This window comes from Zootoca vivipara, chromosome 10 (genome assembly GCF_965207765.1).
Source record: "Zootoca vivipara chromosome 10, rZooViv2.hap1.1, whole genome shotgun sequence".
Classification (NCBI taxonomy): Eukaryota; Metazoa; Chordata; class Lepidosauria; order Squamata; family Lacertidae; genus Zootoca; species Zootoca vivipara.
In genome coordinates this window covers 61,677,666-61,695,327 of record NC_142593.1, presented here as the reverse complement: position 1 = coordinate 61,695,327, position 17,662 = coordinate 61,677,666, and the positions used below count along the sequence as shown (strand labels likewise).

General features: G+C 53.8%; 1 protein-coding gene across 2 annotated transcripts; it reads left to right on the top strand.

Annotated features, from left to right (window-relative positions):
* Positions 1-558: 558 nt before the first annotated feature.
* On the top strand, positions 559-17,268 carry PIGO (phosphatidylinositol glycan anchor biosynthesis class O). Of its 2 annotated transcripts, none has more exons than XM_088653319.1 (11): positions 559-722; positions 1,910-2,400; positions 3,715-3,858; positions 5,312-5,435; positions 6,202-6,361; positions 7,022-7,195; positions 7,310-8,834; positions 9,570-9,773; positions 11,537-11,730; positions 11,894-11,964; positions 13,160-17,268. In XM_088653319.1, exons 2-11 carry the CDS (start codon positions 1,911-1,913, stop codon positions 13,287-13,289), a joined length of 3,216 nt encoding a protein of 1,071 aa, XP_088509445.1. In that variant the 5' UTR covers positions 559-722; position 1,910; the 3' UTR covers positions 13,290-17,268. The 2 variants fall into 2 exon arrangements, with proteins under 2 accessions (XP_088509445.1, XP_034956628.1); XM_035100737.3 differs by having other exon boundaries at positions 559-726.
* The last annotated feature ends 394 nt before the right edge of the window (positions 17,269-17,662 follow it).

Below are 17,662 nucleotides of genomic sequence, written 5' to 3'. Positions count from 1 at the left end.
CTGTTAGAGCAGCATGCTGCGGCCCTTTGGCCTCACCCAGCAGCCAGACTCTGGCTAATGCTCTTATACAGAGACACTGGGATTAAGTCAAGCACACTACGCGGTGGACCCAATTGATGGAGTGCTGCCATTCATTCATTTGATCAAATTTATACATTGCTTGATTGTAGAAACTAACTAACCTCGACATGGTTTACTTATTATTACAATAGTTATTTAAACCTGCCTTTCCCCTCTGACAGGGATTCAAGGGGGCTTACACAGGTAGAAACAGGAACAGCTAAAACGGGAATAATATCATTGAAGGGAAACATAAACGTTTATGGAATTATGAAGACATGTTTTTTACAGCGATCGTTTTTAAGGCAGAAAAGAAAGGTCCAAGCAGGAGAACCGGGGGTGGGGTGTGAGCCTCGGCCTCCAGTCGCAGGAGCAGTCTACCCGGCTAGGAAGCGAGCCTCGCTCTTCCCGGCCGCGCAGTGGCGCGCTCGCGCCGCTCTGGCCCTCCTCTCGCTCGCCTCCGCTTCCGCCCGGAAGGGCCTCCCTGGATCTCCCTCCGCCGCTCTTCCCACGCGCCCCTGGCCGCCAGGTGGGGCCGCCGCCTCAGCCCCCCCCCCCAACGGGCTCCGGGGGTCCAGACGGACGAGGAAAAGGAAGAGGAAGAGGAGGGGCGGGCCGAGGAAGGTCACAGCGCGGGCAGCGGAGTCTGCCCCCCTCAGCAGGCAGGTGCGGGTCCCCTCACTTCCTCTTTCCTTCCGTGGGTCCTGGCCTCCCTCCCTCCCCTCCTTCCGTGGGTCCTGGCCTGTTCTGGGGGTGGGGAGTGGGCTGACCCCCCGCCCTCCCCCAAAGGCCACCCCCCCCCCGGGCCAAGGGCTGCCTGTCGGTGTCCCTTGGCCAAAGGCGTCTGACGGTCAAGATTCCCGCGGGGCCCCTTCTCGCGTGTTTCTCCCGCCCTGGCCTTCCTCCAAGGGGGGGGGGCGTCGTCTGGCCGGGGAGGGTTTTTCCCTGACAGCGACACCCTCAGCCCTGCAGAGGAGGCAGCTGGGAGGGGCAGCCCAAGGTCACCCCGGCCGGCCAAGGGAGGGATAGAGCCCCGGTCCCTCGCCCGCCACGAACCCCTTAAGCCAGGCACCCCCAAACTCCTCCTTCCAGATGTTTTGGGACTATAATTCCCATCATCCCTGACCACTGGTCCTGTTAGCTTGGGTGATGGGAGTTAGAGGGCCAAGTTTGGGGGTGCCTGCCTTTAGTTGACATGGTAGAGCAGGCAGCTCCAACTCTCTAGAGACTGCAATCTACTCCCAGTATAATAAAATGGGCAGTGATCTACCCATTGTCATTGCCCATATTTGCTGAGCTTTTTTTAAGCAGGTGAGAGCAGAGTTGTTGAGCTTTTTTTTAGGAACAATTGCCAAGAGGTGTGACCTCAGTTCTTCAGTTTTTTGGGGGAGGGATTGAACGGAGCAGTTGAGTTTTTTTGGCAAAGGATTCCATAAAAATGATCACCCTGCAGTTCACAGCCCTAAGAGCTACCACCCCTATGCCACCAATGCAGGGGAAATGAGCTTTCACAGCAGCGCCAGCAGAGGGAATGGGACATAGCACCAGGTGCAGGGCGCGCGGTGCAAGCAGCTGGCCAATCACTTCCTTAACTCCAGTGATCGACCTGGAGCACCCCAGTGATCTGCATCTCAATTGCGGTTGACCAGTTGGACATTGCTAACGTAGAACAATGCATCGTTTATCTCATGTTTCGCCCAGGCGATGATTTGTGTTATATTACGTCTTACGCAGGTCATGCTGCTTGTTCCTACGAAAACACCAGTGGGACCGGTAGACGTTGAGCACCCAAGGGGTGTGAGGGGCACCCGCTGCTCACCAGACCTTTCTCCTTTCTCCCTCCCTGCAGGATGCAGAGAGTACCAGTGCTGCTCTTCCTCGCCTGGACCTGCTTCCTCTTCTTCTCGGCCATCGGACTCTTCACCAGCGGCTTCCTGCTCATGCGTGTGGAACTGGCTAACCGCAGCAGCTGTTCGGACCCCCTGGCCACCTCCCTGCCAGGGACCAGGGCCCCCCTTGGCTCCTGCTGGCTGCCAAGGCGCTTCCCCAAAGCTGTGCTCATCATCATTGATGCCCTCAAGTTTGAGTTTGCCCAGTACGACCCCTCCAGGCGGGAGCCGCGGCCTTACGAGAACAAGCTGGGGTTCCTGCACCAGCTGGCCAGCCTGCAGCCCCGACATGCCCGCCTGTTCCGCTTCCGGGCCGACCCTCCCACCACCACCATGCAGCGCATCAAGGGCATCACCACCGGCTCCCTGCCCACCTTCATTGACGCAGGCAGCAACTTCGCCTCCTACGCCATCCAGGAGGACAACTTGGTCTGGCAGCTGGCGCAGAACGGTGGGTGCCTCCAGAAGGGGGCGGTGAGGGCAGGCTCTTTGCAGAATGCCTTGCCTCTCTTATTCTAGCTGTTTTGGACTAAGAGAAGTGCTTTCTTCCTCTTCATTTCTTTTTTCCTTTTCCTCAGATGCCTTCTTCTCCCTGCTCTTTCGTTTTTCTCTCGGGACGTGCTAGTGACAAAATGGTTCCTTTTATGTTTCTGGTGTAGACTTGCATCATGTGCTACTTCCTTGTAGGATATGACTCTGGAGTTGAGAGCGGGCAGATTTATGTTTGAGGTTGGGAAGAAGCCTCTGGCGAGTTCAGATTGGCTCCACTTCGGATAGGGTTGCTTTGACATGCGGAACATGACAGCCAGGGCCCTCTCATGTGGTGTATATTGTGGTTTGGAGGCAGTAGCTAGACCTGGCGGTAGGCCAGCCATCCTTCTAGGCTGGGCATATGACTTCATGGCATGTCATCCCGGCGTCTCAATTGTCACTTGCCTGGCTGCTTGTGGTGAGGGGAAATGGCCTCTAAAGCGACTAGGCGGTGAAGTTGTATAAAGGTTTGTTCCCTGTTATGTTTCCGACTGACAGTTTACTCTGAAAAGACTACTGCAGAAATACATGGGGAAATAAATTAGTACAAAACTGACAGTGAGCTAATTCTTGATGTGGTCTTATATATTCTGGGGACTTTTACCTTTGTGGTTTGGTGATGCAGGGACCTCTTTTGTGGCTACATACACTGAGCACCAGCTCAAATCAGCAGGGAGAACTCAAGAGGTGGCGGGGTCTCTTTGTGCTGCATTTGCTACCAAGGCAGAATGTGGGCATGGAATGTGTGGAATGGTGTGGGTCCTGGTTGATCGTTTGTTTAGCACATTTATAAATGGCTTAATATTTTTAAAAGAAATTTCTTAAGTGACATACAATGTAGAAACTATAAACAATATCCTTGCTGAAGCTGCCTCAACACCTCAAGGAAAGCAGACTGTGGCTTTCAGTTCTTACCATATACTGTATATATTTTTTAGAAAACCCAAACTTTTGTCAGGTGGAAACGGCACCGCTGTGTTATCGGCTCAAAGGGGCTGATCTGTAGTGACTCTGTGACGCTGTTCCCCTGAGCTGTGTTCATATCCCTCCTGGGCCTTGAAGGTTCTGGTTGAGTGGCTCTGAGGATGAATTTCCTGAGCTCTCTAGAAAGGAACCAAGAGAAACAGAACCTGGAGGTCCTGGGCTCCACTGACAAGGTTTTGGCTCCCTAACTTGGTGACCTGCTCATTGCTGTGCTCTAAAACCCCCTCTCTCATTTCCCCCTCCCTTGCAGGGAAAAGAGTTGTATTCATGGGGGACGACACCTGGGACGGGCTCTTCCCCCAGGCCTTCTACCGTTCGTACTTCTTCCCTTCTTTCAACGTGAAGGATCTTCACACTGTTGATGATGGAATCCTGCAGCATTTGTATGAGACAGGTGAGCCGCTGTCTCGGGCCGGAGTTCTTGGCTCCCTTTTCATGCCAGGCTGCTGGAGGAAACTTCAGGTGGAGCAGGCAGGGCCGCTTTGCTGCCAGGCGAGAGGCCTGTTGGGGGTGGCCTGCCCTCTGTCTGCCCTACAAAAAGGCAAGAATGTGACTGACAGGTTCTCTGTCCATAACCTTGAAGGATTATGTGGCCTTGAAGGCTCCAGGCTCTGGTGTGGCTCGAGTCCCCTTGCGCCAGCCAGAACCCTTGAGGGAGATAAATTCTAAAGTAAATTGTTAAAGATTTCTTCAAAATTGCTTTTTGAAGTCTGTTTTGAATGGGAAAACCTTGTTTCAAAATTCTAAAGTAAATTGTTAAAGATTTCTTCAAAATTGCTTTTTTTGCAAAAGGGGGAACATTGAACAATTAAAAGTCTGTTTTGAATGGGAAAACCTTGTTTCAAAATGGATTGCCCTAGCTTGAGGGAGATAAATTCTAAAGTAAATTGTTAAAGATTTCTTCAAAATTGCTTTTTTGCAAAAGGGGGAACATTGAACAATTAAAAGTCTGTGTTGAATGGGAAAACCTTGTTTCAAAATAGATTGCCTTAGCTTGAATTTATGTCAGCTTTAGAAAGGGAAGTAGGCTGCCTCCTCGAATTTTGTTTTTGAAATGACTTGTTTTGCACTAAGCAGGGCTCTGCAAATTGCATGAATGGAATTTCTTCACCCACAATGAAATCCTTTCTGTGTGGATGTTTTTTCAATGAGAAGCCACTCATCCTCCGCCAGCCCTTGTCACCCCCTGCAGGGGAGGGGGGAGTCTCGCCAGTCTGAAAAGTCTACTGGCTTTTTGCCTGCCCCTCATTGCCTCCTCCCTGTGTCTTCAAGGCCTGGCCCTGAGCACATCTGAAGGCAGGGGTCCCCAGACTTACCGGCGTTTGGGCCGGTTTCCACCGCGCCGATTGCGCGGTGGGCCGGAGGGCGGGGGAGTGCGCGGCGCGCTTCCAGGGTGGAAAAAGCGCCGAAAAGCCATTGTGCGCATGCGTATGGGCCTCCCCCGACCCGGAAGTGCACCAGAAATGACCTCTTCCGGGTCGGGAGAGGCCCATACGCATGCGCACAAAGGATTTTCGGTGTTTTTTCCCCGACCCGGAAGAGTGTTGCCGCGCTGCGCGCCGTAAGAGCAGGTGGTGGCGGCGGGCGGCGGCGCGGGCCGGATTGGCAGGCCAATTGGGCCGCATCCGGCCCCCGGGCCGTAGTCTGGGGACCCCTGTCTGAAGGTGTGCTGAGCTGCTGCATTGAAGGGTGAGGGGGAGAAATCTGCTCCTGCTCTTCCTCTCAGCCCTCAGTAAAGTGCACCAGAGAAGGAAAAAACATTGGCTGCCTCTCAGAGTGGAAGGGGCAAATCTTCACGCTTCTCTCCCTTTCTCTCCCTTTCTCTCCCTTTCTCTGTGGTGGCACAGTGGATGGTGGCGAGTGGGAGTTGCTGATTGCCCACTTCCTGGGCGTTGATCACTGTGGCCATAAGCATGGACCAGACCATTCCGAAATGGCCAAGAAGCTCTCACAGATGAACGACATGCTCAGGTGAGCTGGTTTCTCGGGTTATGGGGCGCTCCTGCGTTCTCAGCACCAGCCCATTGTGTGCCAAAGATTGAAGCAGGATGGAACACTGAACAGCAGCTGGGCCTTCCAGAGGAATGTGGAGTGTCCTGGCCAGCACTGGGAGGGGCAAAAGTGAGAGTTCTCCTGCTTGTTTTATTCTCCCTCCTCTGCTTTTGGCTCCAGCTGCTTGGGGACCTCAAAGTTGCAGCTGACCGGGTCTTTGGATGTTTGCATCATGTTAGGGCCCCCTTTTCCAACCTGGTGCCCACTAGACGTTTTGAAGTGCGTCAGGCCCTGCCAGCATGACTCTGGTGGGAGTTGTAGTTCATAGCACCTGGAGGGCACCATGTGTCCTGGACAGCTGTGTCAATGTCCCTTTAAACGTGAGCTTTTGAGCTCCATATAGAGAAGCTCTTGGATGAGCCTCTGATGCAGACTCTGAGGGACCCCCTGGAGGCAACTGGAGCCAACCAGGATTTGAGCCTTGGCCCTCCCTGGAAGGGAAGCAGCTGGCCTTGAGCCCCCAGGACCTGCACCCTGGAAGTTAAGCCCCAGAGTTGGTTTGCTGCAGGAGAGCATCTCAGGCCGTGAGTCAGAAAGTCCCCCATCAAGCCTGCACTTCCCCCTTTGGGCTCAGGCGCCCCTGAAGGTCCTGCCTAAACAACATGGCTGGTGCCCACTCACTTTGCTGTGGGGGGCATCTGGTGGCACAGGAAGGTGGCTGAAGTCCCGTGTTATTGATGGACAGGTCACTGGTTGACCACCTGGCGAATGACACGCTGCTCCTGGTAGCAGGGGACCACGGCATGACGGGGACTGGGGACCACGGAGGAGACAGCGAAGAGGAGGTCAACGCAGCCCTCTTTGTGTACAGCAAAGCCCAGCTGTTCCAGAGCCACCCGCCTCAGGTAAGCCAGGTGGAGGCAGGCTCAGGATCTCTCCCTCTCTCTGTTGCCCTTCAACAGCTTTTGCATCTGGTCAGCCACTGTGAGAAAGGAGGTGGACTAGATGGGCCATCAGCCGGACCCAGCAGGCTCTAAATTACGTTCTTAGGTGGCGGAGAGCTTGTTGCAACTGGTGCAAATAACCCCTTGGCCAATTGCGCTTGGGAAAGGAGTTTGGTGCTGGGTGGGGCCCTCTCTCTCCCCCCCCCCCCCCCGTGCTCTTTTTCAGGCTTGTTACCTTTTAGAGCTGAAGAGTGCGGTCATGGCTGCCTGCCAGCTTCTTTCTGGCCGGGTGGGGAGAAGGTGGGAGGCTTTTGAGAAGGCAAAAAGCTTGTGCCTCCATGGCCTGGCTTCCGTCTTGGATGCAGAAGGCGCCAGGTTCAATCCCCGATGGCCCCTCCAGGCCGGGATGGGAGAGTCATTGCTGCCAGTCAGTGCAGACGTCACCGACCCAGATGGAGCCAGTGGTGTGATTCTGTACCAGGCAGCTTCCTGTGCTCCTGGTGCTGCTTGCCTGCTGTGGGTGGGTGGGGTACTGGGGGTCCCCACGGGGTGCTGTACTCCCTGCCACCTGCCACAGGAGCCCTTCAGCAGCCAGACCCCTTGCTTCCTCCCTCCCTCCAGGAGCCAGAGACCGTCCCGCAGGTGAACCTGGTCCCCACGCTGGCCCTGCTGCTGGGGGTGCCGGTGCCGTACAGCAACATCGGGGAAGTGATGGGTGAGCTGTTTGGCGCAGAGGGAGACGCTGCCTCCTCGCTCCTCGCCCAGCTGGCGGCGTACAGCATCAACGCCCGGCAGGTAAGAGGAGCTCAGCGGCCAGATCTTGAGGCGAAAGGCTCTTTAGAGTCCAGCCTATCCTCCCCCTCCCTTGAGTGTTCCTGCGCTCAGTGATGGAAACCCTTGGCTTTGCAGGTCGACCGCTTCCTGCGCTCCTACTCGCGGGCAGCCCAGGACATATCGGCGGAGAAGCTGCAGCAGCTCCAGGACCTCTTCTCTGCTGCCATGAAAGAGCATGAGCAGCTCTCTGCCCAGCCTGGGGGCCCTGCTCTGCCTCACCTGGAGCACCTCCGGGGCCGCTTCCGGCGCTATCTGCAGGAGGCAAGAGCTGTCTGCGCTGAATCCTGGGCCCGGTTCCACCCGGCCCGCATGCTGGCTGGCTGCGCCCTGCTAACGTCTTCCTGCGTGCTGTGCTACGTTGCCTCCAGAGTGGCCTCGGGCCTGAGCTTCTCCTACCGCCGCCTCCTCCTCTACCCCGTCCTCTGGGGTGTGGTGGGGGTCGCCCTGCCAGCCCTGGCTCACCTCCTGGGCTGGGCCGCTGTGGACCTTGTCCTGCTCTCCTCCTGGGGAGCAGCAGCCTCCCAGTGCGGCTTCTTTTGGCACTGCTGGGCCAAGCGGCTGTGCAGGAGCCATGCAGCCAGTGCTTGTTCTCCCTCTGCGGGCACCAGCCTGAGGCAGAAGCTGCGGGCATCGGGGCTGGGCCTGCCCGGAGGCATCCTACTGGCTCGCTGCGGCGCCATGCTCTCCGACAGCTTCGTGGTGGCCGAGGCGCAGGTGGCGCCCTTCCTGCTGGCCTCACTGGTGCTGCTGCTGGTTCTGCGCCTGCACTGGGAGGGGCGGCTGGAGGGTGGCTCCCCCTCGGCCCTGCGGCTGCTGGGGCTGCTGGGCGTGGTCCTTGCCTGTGCCCGCCTCTCGGCGCTCTTCCGGCAGTGCCGCGAGGAGACCCCCTGCTGCCGCTCCTCGACACTCCTGGCCCCGCTCTCCAGCCTGCAGGACCCGGGGGCCAAGAACTCGTGCTACCTCCTCTGCCTGGCCGTGCTGGCCTGCCTGGCCTGGGGCGTGCGCCGCTGGCTGCGCCACTACGGCAACCTCAACAGCCCCAGTGCCCCGGTGCTCTTTGTGCGCTGGGGCTTCCCGCTGCTGGCCATCTGCATCGGGGGCTACTGGGCCATCACCTCCGGGGCCGAGGAGGCCCTGGTCAAGCTGCACGCCTGGGTGCAGCTGGCCCTGGTGGCCTTCCCCCAGGGGATCTTTGGCCTGGTGCTGGTGGGGCTCCTGCTGGTCCTCTGGGACCCCGTGACCGTCTTCGTGCGCGACAGCCAGGAGCCGGCCGAGGCACCCATCGTCTCGCCCAGCTCCCAGGCGGAGCTCCTGCACGTCATCCCCCAGCTCTACCGGCGGATGCAGCAGTCCCTGAAGAGCCGCCTGGACCAGGCCAAGTCGGGCAGCAGGGCCACGGTGGCCGCCTACGGGCTGGGCAGCGTCTACTCGGCTGCGCTCCTCATCTGCCTGGCCCTGCTGGGCTTTCTCTTCATGACGCTGCATAGCGAGCGGCTCAGCCTGGCCTTCCTGCTGCTCTTCCTGGAGGCCTTTGCACTGCTCTGGATGCACGCCTGCGCCGTGGCTCTCTCCTCCTCCTCCTCCTCCTCCTCGCAGGCTGGTGAGTAAGGGCACCGCCCTGGATCTCCGCTCCTGAGTCAGAAATGGCAAAAGCTAAAAATGGCCCAGCTGTTAACTGCTAAGGCCTAATGGTGCCCTAGAAATCTGCAGGGTAGGTCCCAGGGAAGAGGGGAGCAGAAGGAGGCCACAGAAACTGCAAAGCAAGCAGTGTAGTGCAGGGGTTAGAGCAGGCACCCCCAAACTGTGGCCCTCCATATGTTTTGGCCTACAACTCCCATGATCCCTAGCTAAGAGGACCAGTGGTCAGGGATGATGGGAATTGTAGTCTCAAAACATCTGGAGGGCCGAAGTTTGGGGATGCCTGGGTTAGAGTGACAGACTAGGACATGGGAGGCCAGGGATTTCTGCTTGTGCAATGGGATGTTCCCCACCTCTCCATTGGATTTTGCATAAATGTGCAATTTATTATTGGAGTTTTGAATTTTATTGTGTTGTTACCTTCTTCAGTGTAGCATGCAAACTGCTATTCTGAGTAACTCTTTTTAAAAGGTGGGGTAGGGGGGCACTAGGGATGAGTTTATGGAACTGAGGGGAGGGCGGTGGCCCCCAAATACTTGGGAACCTCTGGCAGGGGAGGGGGGAGTCCCGCCAGGCAAGTGGAAATCCTTGCACTGATGGGGTAGGTTAGTTGAACGTAATTCTGGTTCCCACCGTAGAAGCTCTGCCGCGTCGTGTTCCTTGCTGGCGCTGACGGTTCTCATCCTTCCACCCCCAGATCCCTTCGTGGTGCCCTGGTACGCCCTCATCGGCTGGGCTCTCGCGGCTGCCCAGTTCTTCTATGCCACAGGCCACCAGCCAGTCTTCCCGGCCATCCACTGGAACGCAGCCTTTGTCGGCTTCCAGCAGGGGCATGAAACCAACCTGCTGCCGGCGCTCCTGGTCGGGGCCAACACCTTCGCCTCCCACATCCTCTTTGCCGGTGAGTCTGCTGCCTCCAGGAAAGGCCCCAAGGCTGTTTCTCCGAACTGCAGTGCTCTATGCTCGCAACAGGCAGAGCATGAATGGGGCTTCCTTTGACCCCCAGGTAAGAGAAGCAGTGACTGCGGAGGGCGACTAGGCAGAGGCTGCCTGCTTAGCACTAAGACTCAGGATTGGGTAGCAAATGAAGACTTGGCATCCACACCAGGGGCAGGGAGCCTGTGGACACCAAGGCGTTGCTGGACTCCAATTCCCAAGCGTGGCCACTTGTCAGGGGTGCTGGGAGTCGAGGTGCAGCTGCACCCGGAGAGACATGGCCGCCCCACTCCTCATCTAGAGGCCCACAGTGGCTCCTGGAATATCGCCAGCATCTTGGCATGGGTGATAGGTGTGTGTGGGGGGGGGCTTCTGTTTATGGGGAAGAGAAGACTGGGATGCCCCCCACCCGGCATCTGCTAACATAGTTTGGCTTTTGCTTTTCAAACGCTTCTCCCTAGCTTTGCCGCGGATGGGAACTGATATGAGGCAAGCACCCACACGTGGTTTTAGGCACTTGCTTAAAACATCTTTATTTCAGAAAACCTACCCAGAATTGTGCTTGTTTTGCATATTTACTTATTTCATCTGCATTTTATTGATAATAATAATAATAATAATAATTTTTATTTATACCCCGCCCTTCCCAGTCAAGACCGGGCTCAGGGCGGCTAACAACAAATAATATCAACACAAATATAAAAGAAACATTTCAGTTAAAACAACAGAATAATACAATGTTAAAATTCAATTTTAAAATTAAAAATCTACGAATAAGATAAAACCATTATAAATAAAACCTTAGGGGAGGGTAACCGTGGGGTCAGACTGCGTCAGTCCGAAGGCCAAACGAAACAGCTCTGTCTTGCAGGCCCTACGAAAAGATGACAAATCCCGCAGGGCCCTAGTCTCCTGGGACAGAGCGTTCCACCAGGTCGGGGCCAGTACTGAGAAGGCCCTGGTCCTGGTCGAGGCCAGCCTAGCCACCTTGTGACTCGGGATCTCCAATATGTTATTATTTGTGGACCGTAATGTCCTCTGTGGGTCATACCGGGAGAGGCGGTCCCGTAGGTACGAGGGTCCTAAGCCGCAGTCATCAAAACAGCACATGGAGAATTTTCTGATTAAGTGGTCTGGTTTTTTTTTCTAAATAAACCAAAATAGGGAGTGCCTCCAACTTCCTCTGCAGGGTGGAGTCTGCTGGGACCTGGATCCTGGTAGTCTTTTTGGCTGAAGTGGGGGGGGGGCATAATCCCCCCATGGATTGCTTAGCACAGTGGTTTCCAAAGTGGGTGGTACTGGCAGGGGCGCTGGGGTTTCTTAAGCGGGGAGGCAAAGAGGTGTAACTGGCTACCAGGCTTCAAAAAGCTGATATCCTTGGATCAAGCTCATCAGTTTCATTGAATTTATTAAACTGAATAGTTTTACTTGGATTCTGAATAAATTTGCCATTAATTGTTACTGTTTTGAATTGTATTGTGTTATTTTCTTCCTTAGTGGGCTGTGCAAAACACTATTCTGAATAATGTTTTTTATAGGGTAGGGTAGTAGGTGCTGGGGATGCGTTTATGGAACCAAGCGGGTGGGCCCCCGAAACAGTTTGGGAAGCACTGATTTAGAGGGATTTATCTTCTCTCCTCTTTCTTTCCTCTGGGTTCCATCAGCTGGTGGTCCCTGGCATTCTCTCCAGTGACCCCCCCTATCTTCTTCCTCCTTTCCTCGAGGTAGCCGGCTGCCCTTTGCTTCTGCTTTGGCCATTCGTATGTGAAATGCCCTCCACCTCCAAGGGCAAGAAGTCGAAGGCAGAACCTCCAGACAGGGAGGAGCAGATGATGGAGATGAGGCTCCGGGAAGTCCCAGAGAAGTTTTCAGCAGCGCTTCTGCAGCTGGGGCTCAAGTACCTGCTTGTTCTGGGGGTTCAGGTACGTGCCTGGAAGCAAACACTGGGGGAGGCCTTTTTCTGCAAGCCAGAGAGAGGGAGGGAGAGGCGGCAATGGGGTCTGGTGGGGGTGTGCATGTGAGGATACAGTGGATGAAGGCCAGGAGGTTTACCTGCAGCCTGACCTCCTTTTCTTTTCCCAATAGATTCTGGCTTGTGTCTTGGCAGCGATCATCCTCAGAAGGCACCTTATGGTCTGGAAGGTGTTTGCCCCCAAGTAAGTTGGGCAAGTGTCCTGTGGCTCTGGAGCTCAGTCCCCTCCGTGTGCTGGCAGGGAAAGGGTTGGGTGTTTCAGAGCCTAGGTTCTGCTGGGCGGAGTTGCAAGGCTGGTCTGGGTGGTCTGAGTTAGAGTTCTGTCAGCTGTAGGCTGCTCTCACTCTCTTTTTTTAGTTTAATTTTTTAATTTCAAATATACGAATAAATACATAGATAACAGACATATGCATTAATAACCACTACATAAATCAAATAATATCAGATTTAATAACCTTACATCTCTACATATAAAAAAAGAAACAAACAGAAGAAAAGGAAAAAGACAAAACAAAGACAGTGACAAAAACAATGTAAGATTCTTCCATTCAATACTATTCAGTGTGATCCAGTCCTATAGTAGTATTTCTCATATATGATAGGCTGCTCTCACTCTTGATGTGCCTGCTTGGCACAATCCAGGCTGCTTTCTCTAGCCAAGGGGTGGTGGGTTCAGAGAGGAGCTCAGTAAAGCCGTGAAGGTCCCCTTTATGCTGCCTCTGGCTTCTGAGAGCTTAGCAGATGCCGTCCCTCCACCTTCATGGTCAACCTCCTGCTTGCTCTGCTTGTGAAGGGTGATTAATCACACCCACCGACTCGCAGGGCTGGGCGATGCCTGGTCTTCAACATTGCGATAAATCGCCAGCTAAACTTTGTGCTATGCTGATGTATCACCATGTCTGAAATAAGGATGGAGCTCCGTGGAGACATTGGCTGGCTTCACGGTTTTTCCTGCATTGGGATTTTTGCCAGCACCTGCCCTTGAGATTCGCTGCACGAGAAAGAGAAGCGCTGAGCCAGCAGTTAACAGGGACTGCAGGAATCAAGAGACGCATTGGCAGGCTTCACAGTTTTTCCCACATTGTGATTTTTGCATAGCACATGATTCTCAATATATTGCCAGGTCAACAATTATGAAACTGGTCTCGTGATATGGACTTCAAAGCGGTTTTGGACCATATATCGCCTAGCCCTACCACCCAGCACATAAATGAGTAGTTGACTTGCTCCTGAGTTAGGCCAGTTGCCCCTGTAGTGTCTTCACTAGCTGCCCCCCCTCCCCAGTGTGCCCCTCTTCCCTTAAGTGTTAAATTTGGGGCCTCTCGCATGTGGAGCCTTTGCGGTACTTTCCTCACCTGGGGCTTCTGTTCCGCTTCCAGGTTCCTCTTTGAAGCGCTGGGCTTCATGGTGAGCAGTGTCTTCCTCCTGCTGGGCATCGGCCTGGTGATGCGCGTGGACTGTGCCGTCAGCCAGTGGTTCAAGCAGCTCATCCTTGCTCAGTCCAGGTAGCACGAGAGGAAGAGGGACCTTCTGGCAAAGTGCTCCCCCCTCGCAGCTGCAGAGAGAGCCTTTGGGAGATTCTTGCGCTGCCCAGAACTCAGTGGGCCAAGCCATTGTTTTCTCTGTCTCCCCCACCTGGGTTTGTCAGTGATGGAGTCGGGGGGGCGGTGCACGAAAGATGAGTCTTCAGCTTGGTGGCGGTTGCCGGGTCTTTTGTTTTGCAGGAAGAGCCTTCCCATGCCACAAAGAGACGCCGCGATCTCACTTGCCACTCACAGCTTGTGGGTAGCCAGTGAATCACTGGGGAATGGCCCTTTTGGTCTCTGAGTGGGGGGCGGGAGAAATACATAGGGAGCTGCCCCTTGTTTCCAAAGAGAACACTTGCGGGCCTGTGCGGCTTAGATCCAGATCCTTGGGCATCTCTCTTGCGGGTGACTTTCTTGCTTCTCCTTGGTTCCTTCGCGAGTCTGGAGTCTGAGCAGCTGCACGTGGGGGGGGGGGAGGCTGTGGGCACCTCTTGGGAATGGCAGAAAGGGCAATCCATGCCCAGAGCTGGAGAGGCCAGATTCTGGACCAGGAAAAAGCACCCTCCGAGCTGACTGCCAGTCAGAGGAAAGTCTTGCTTGGACAGCTCTTTGAGGACTAAATGGCACTGCTGTTTCTAACTGCTGGGCTTGATCGGTCTGTGGTTTTTGCTCAAAGCCCTGTCGGTGCAGAAAAGTTTCTTCTCCTTCAAGAACCGAGACTCCAGCAGGAAAAACACCCTTCTAATGAGTTGCAGGCACTTGGATGGCCCCCAGCAGTGGTCAGAAGTTCTTTCGGGGCCCAACATTTTGGAAGAACCTCAAATTTTTGGTGCTGAAGCCTAAGTCTCATTTCGTCGCTGAGTCTTTGTTGTGTTTTGAGTTCCCGATTTCTGGATCTGGCCTTTTGAAGAAGAAAAATTGGAGTTCTAGTTCTCCACAAGGTGAAATTTGGCATGGCTGCTTGGCAGCCTCTGTCTGGGTGTGCTGGTAGTTTCCTGTGCTGGGTTTGCAACAACGGAATCTGCTCAGTCCACCCAAGGCTGTGTCGTCTGCTCAGACAGACACGCTTTCCATGGCCTCAGGTAGATCATCCTTCCTCATCACTTCTGCCCGAGTCTGCTACCTGAAGATCCCACACCACCTGCAGGCGAAGCATGTGCCTGTCCCACTGAGCCATGGCCTGCCTCCCCGCCCCTGCTTTTATGCCTGCAGTCATGTTCTGTGTGGCTCAGCACCACTTCCGCATGGTTCTCCTCCTCCTTTGGGGACAGACCCCTTGTTCTGACCCTCATTGGCTGCTGCAGAGCATCGAGCCCAAAGGTCGCTTCCTTGAAGGGAAAGGCCTGGGAAAAGCCATTTCCAGCCACGATTAGCCTGAACCTGCTGTGTGCCCAGAAGGAGGACGCAAGAGAGGCCCTCTTTATCCTCGGCTACCTCTCTTCCTCCTGGGCTTGTTAGCAAAGGAGTCATCAAGTGAATCTGTTCCGACTTTGTGCTCTTTTAATCCGCTTTCTGTTTGTTGCTTCAGAATCCATGTTCTGCCAAGGACTTGGCAGGCTGGATTCCTGCTCTGCCGCTTTGTCTCCCTTGGGGAAGGTTGTTTGTTGGGTCTTGCCTTGGCTAAAACAGAGATGGGTTGCCTGTCAAAGACTTGGGTTGCTGGGGCTGCTTTCAGAGGATCTGCATGGGAAGAGGAGAGTTGCTCCTGGAGTCCCATTTTGAGTTTTCTGCAATGCCTTCAATGAGTCTGCTTTGCATTGAGCCTGTGAGGCTGCTCTGGTGGGGACCACATGGCCTGCTGGATGCTGCTTCCTTAGGGTGGATGGATGGATGGATGGATGGATGGATGGATGGATGGATGGATGGATGGATGGTGGAGCAGTAGCCTCAGCCAAGGGAACCCGTCACAGTGGATGTGGAATTGACAGGTGCCTGAAAGTAGCCGAGCAGCTGTACCACTGAATGCTGCAAGATTTGGTTGTGCTAAGACATCCCTGATCTTGGTTTTGCTCTGACTTACAGTCCCTCAGAAAACGGAGGATGCAACTCACAGTGTCAACACCTTCCTCTGATGTTTGTTTTCATTGCGGGCGTTGCAAAGGCTTGTGCTTGTGGTTGACATTCTTTATGTTGGGGCTGCTGCAGACAAACAGGTGGGGCTGGTGGGGGGGCCTGACCTCAAACGCTATGCATTCTCTCTGGCTTTTCTTGCCCAGTAAAGCAATGCTTGCGAGACTTTCAGCCTTGCCTGCCAGCCCAGCAGCGTTGGCTGCTTCTCCCTCTCTACACAGAATTGGTGCCTTAAAAATCCTCATTAGTTGAAGCTTCCCTGAGACCCTGGTCCTGAGAACCTGAGAGGCCAAGCCAGTACATTTTTCTGGCCCAAACTTGGCACAATCCGAGAGGTTTCTTCCTGGCATCTCTTGTTGTTTTGCAGATGTTTGGGGCTTAGCTTCAAATTGCACACGCCTGCTTCCTTGCAATCCTTGATCACTTAAGTGTCCCCTAAATAGCCCCAGCCGCCCAGTTTGTCTGTTCCGAGCACTTGCTCTGAAGTTTAGTACCCACCATTTCCATGCAGGGGCAGATCCAGGCTCATTAAACATGATTTGCTGCTCTCGTCAGCATCCTTCTGCATCCATGATTTCACAGCTGTTTGGTTTAAAATTACTCAAGGTTAGCACTGTTGGCTTTTGCTTAAAAAGAACAGAAGTCATACAAAGAGTTCCAGTGGTTACTCATTACGATACACTACCTCCAGGATTGGGGCAGTAAATGCCTCTGAAGACCACTTGCTGGGGCATCCCAATAGGCAAGGGCTCTAGGTGGGCCCCCTTTGGCCCAATCTGGCAATCAGGTTTTCCTTACATCGCACTGAAAGAGCCAGAATTTCTACAGGTGACAGCCTGCTTCATCTACTGGTAGAGGGAACTGTGAGCTGCAAGTTGGAGGAACCAGCTGATGAGATCTTGACACCCAGTCTCCTAAGGGACAGTTGCTTTTACTATGAAGTATTATGTCAGAAAATCTGGGCTTCAAAATCAGAAGTGCTGCTTTTCAAATGGGAAGGAATTACGTTCAGACATTTGAAAGCATCAGTCAGGGGCTGTGTTCTTTCTTGGGTTATAAAAGCAAAAGAGAAATACTTCTGTCTTTTTATACCCTGCCTTTTCTGATGTTTGTTTCATAGTATGTAGATAATTCTCCCTTAGAGGACCTGGGGACTTTCTACCTGCAATTCTGCTGCCACAATACTTGTTCCTTCTTTGTAAAATGCTCTGGTGTACTCTAGTGTTAAGGAAGCACCCACAAAGAGCCAGCCCAGTGGATTCTGTCCTCCCCACAGGTCACACTTAGCAGGTTGCCAGGAGCCTCTGTGGCTCAGACCAGGGACATCTTCAGTTCTGAGCTGGAGGTGGGCTTATTCCTGCACATGGTCACTTTAGTTATAGATTCCTAGCAGGTGCCATCCATATTAGAGTTCTCAGATCTAGAAGGTAGCAGAAGACCGAGAGTAGTTATAAACCCTCCAGTGCCTTTATTTGGCCTGCTCCTGCCTCTGAGGGAGACCAGACCATGGTCTGTAGTCTCTCTCCGCTGGAACCATGATTGCCTTGGGCAAGTGTTTTCACCTTATGTGCCTCTGTATCCTGATGTGCAAAACTGGGTATACCCTGGCCTACCTCTTAGGGTATGTTTTATGGGAAGACCAAGGAAAGGAGTGGCTTTGCAACTTATTTTTTGTTTCTGCAATATGAAACCAAAACCCATGAGCAAGTAGTTCTGAGTTGGTCCTTTTATGCTGAATAGTCATCCTGTTCACTTCCTTTGGGGAGGGTCAAAAGTAGGTGTTGGAAGGGTTTTTTATTTAAGAAAAGGGTTTTTGGTGCACACGGTTGAAAGAGGAGACGTTTGCCAGAGCTGGCTCTAAAACTGCTGTAAATAAAATGTCTGATCCCAAACGATGGAAAATTGCCTCTTTGTTGAAGTAAGCAAAGATCTGTACCTGGGTGGGTGGGGAGGAAGGAAGCTTGGAAGGTTGGTTGGTTGTGTGCAAATTCTAGTGATGAAAAAGGGGCCGATGAAAGCGGGGGGTGGCTGCAAGTGAGCCTGAGACTAAACTGTTAGAGGGTGGGGTGCGCAGGGGCCAAAGGAAGGAACTGTTAAAGATTTGTAGGCTGTCTGTAAATGCCAACTACACCAGTTGGACTTCAGCAGAGTAAGCGCCGCGCACAGCGGAAACTCCTTGGTCACAGTTGAAGGCAAGTAGCTTGACACAGGAACTCACTGCCACTAGTACTGAGTAACTATATACAGGTTTATTTACAAGAAAACAACAAACAGTACATAGATCAG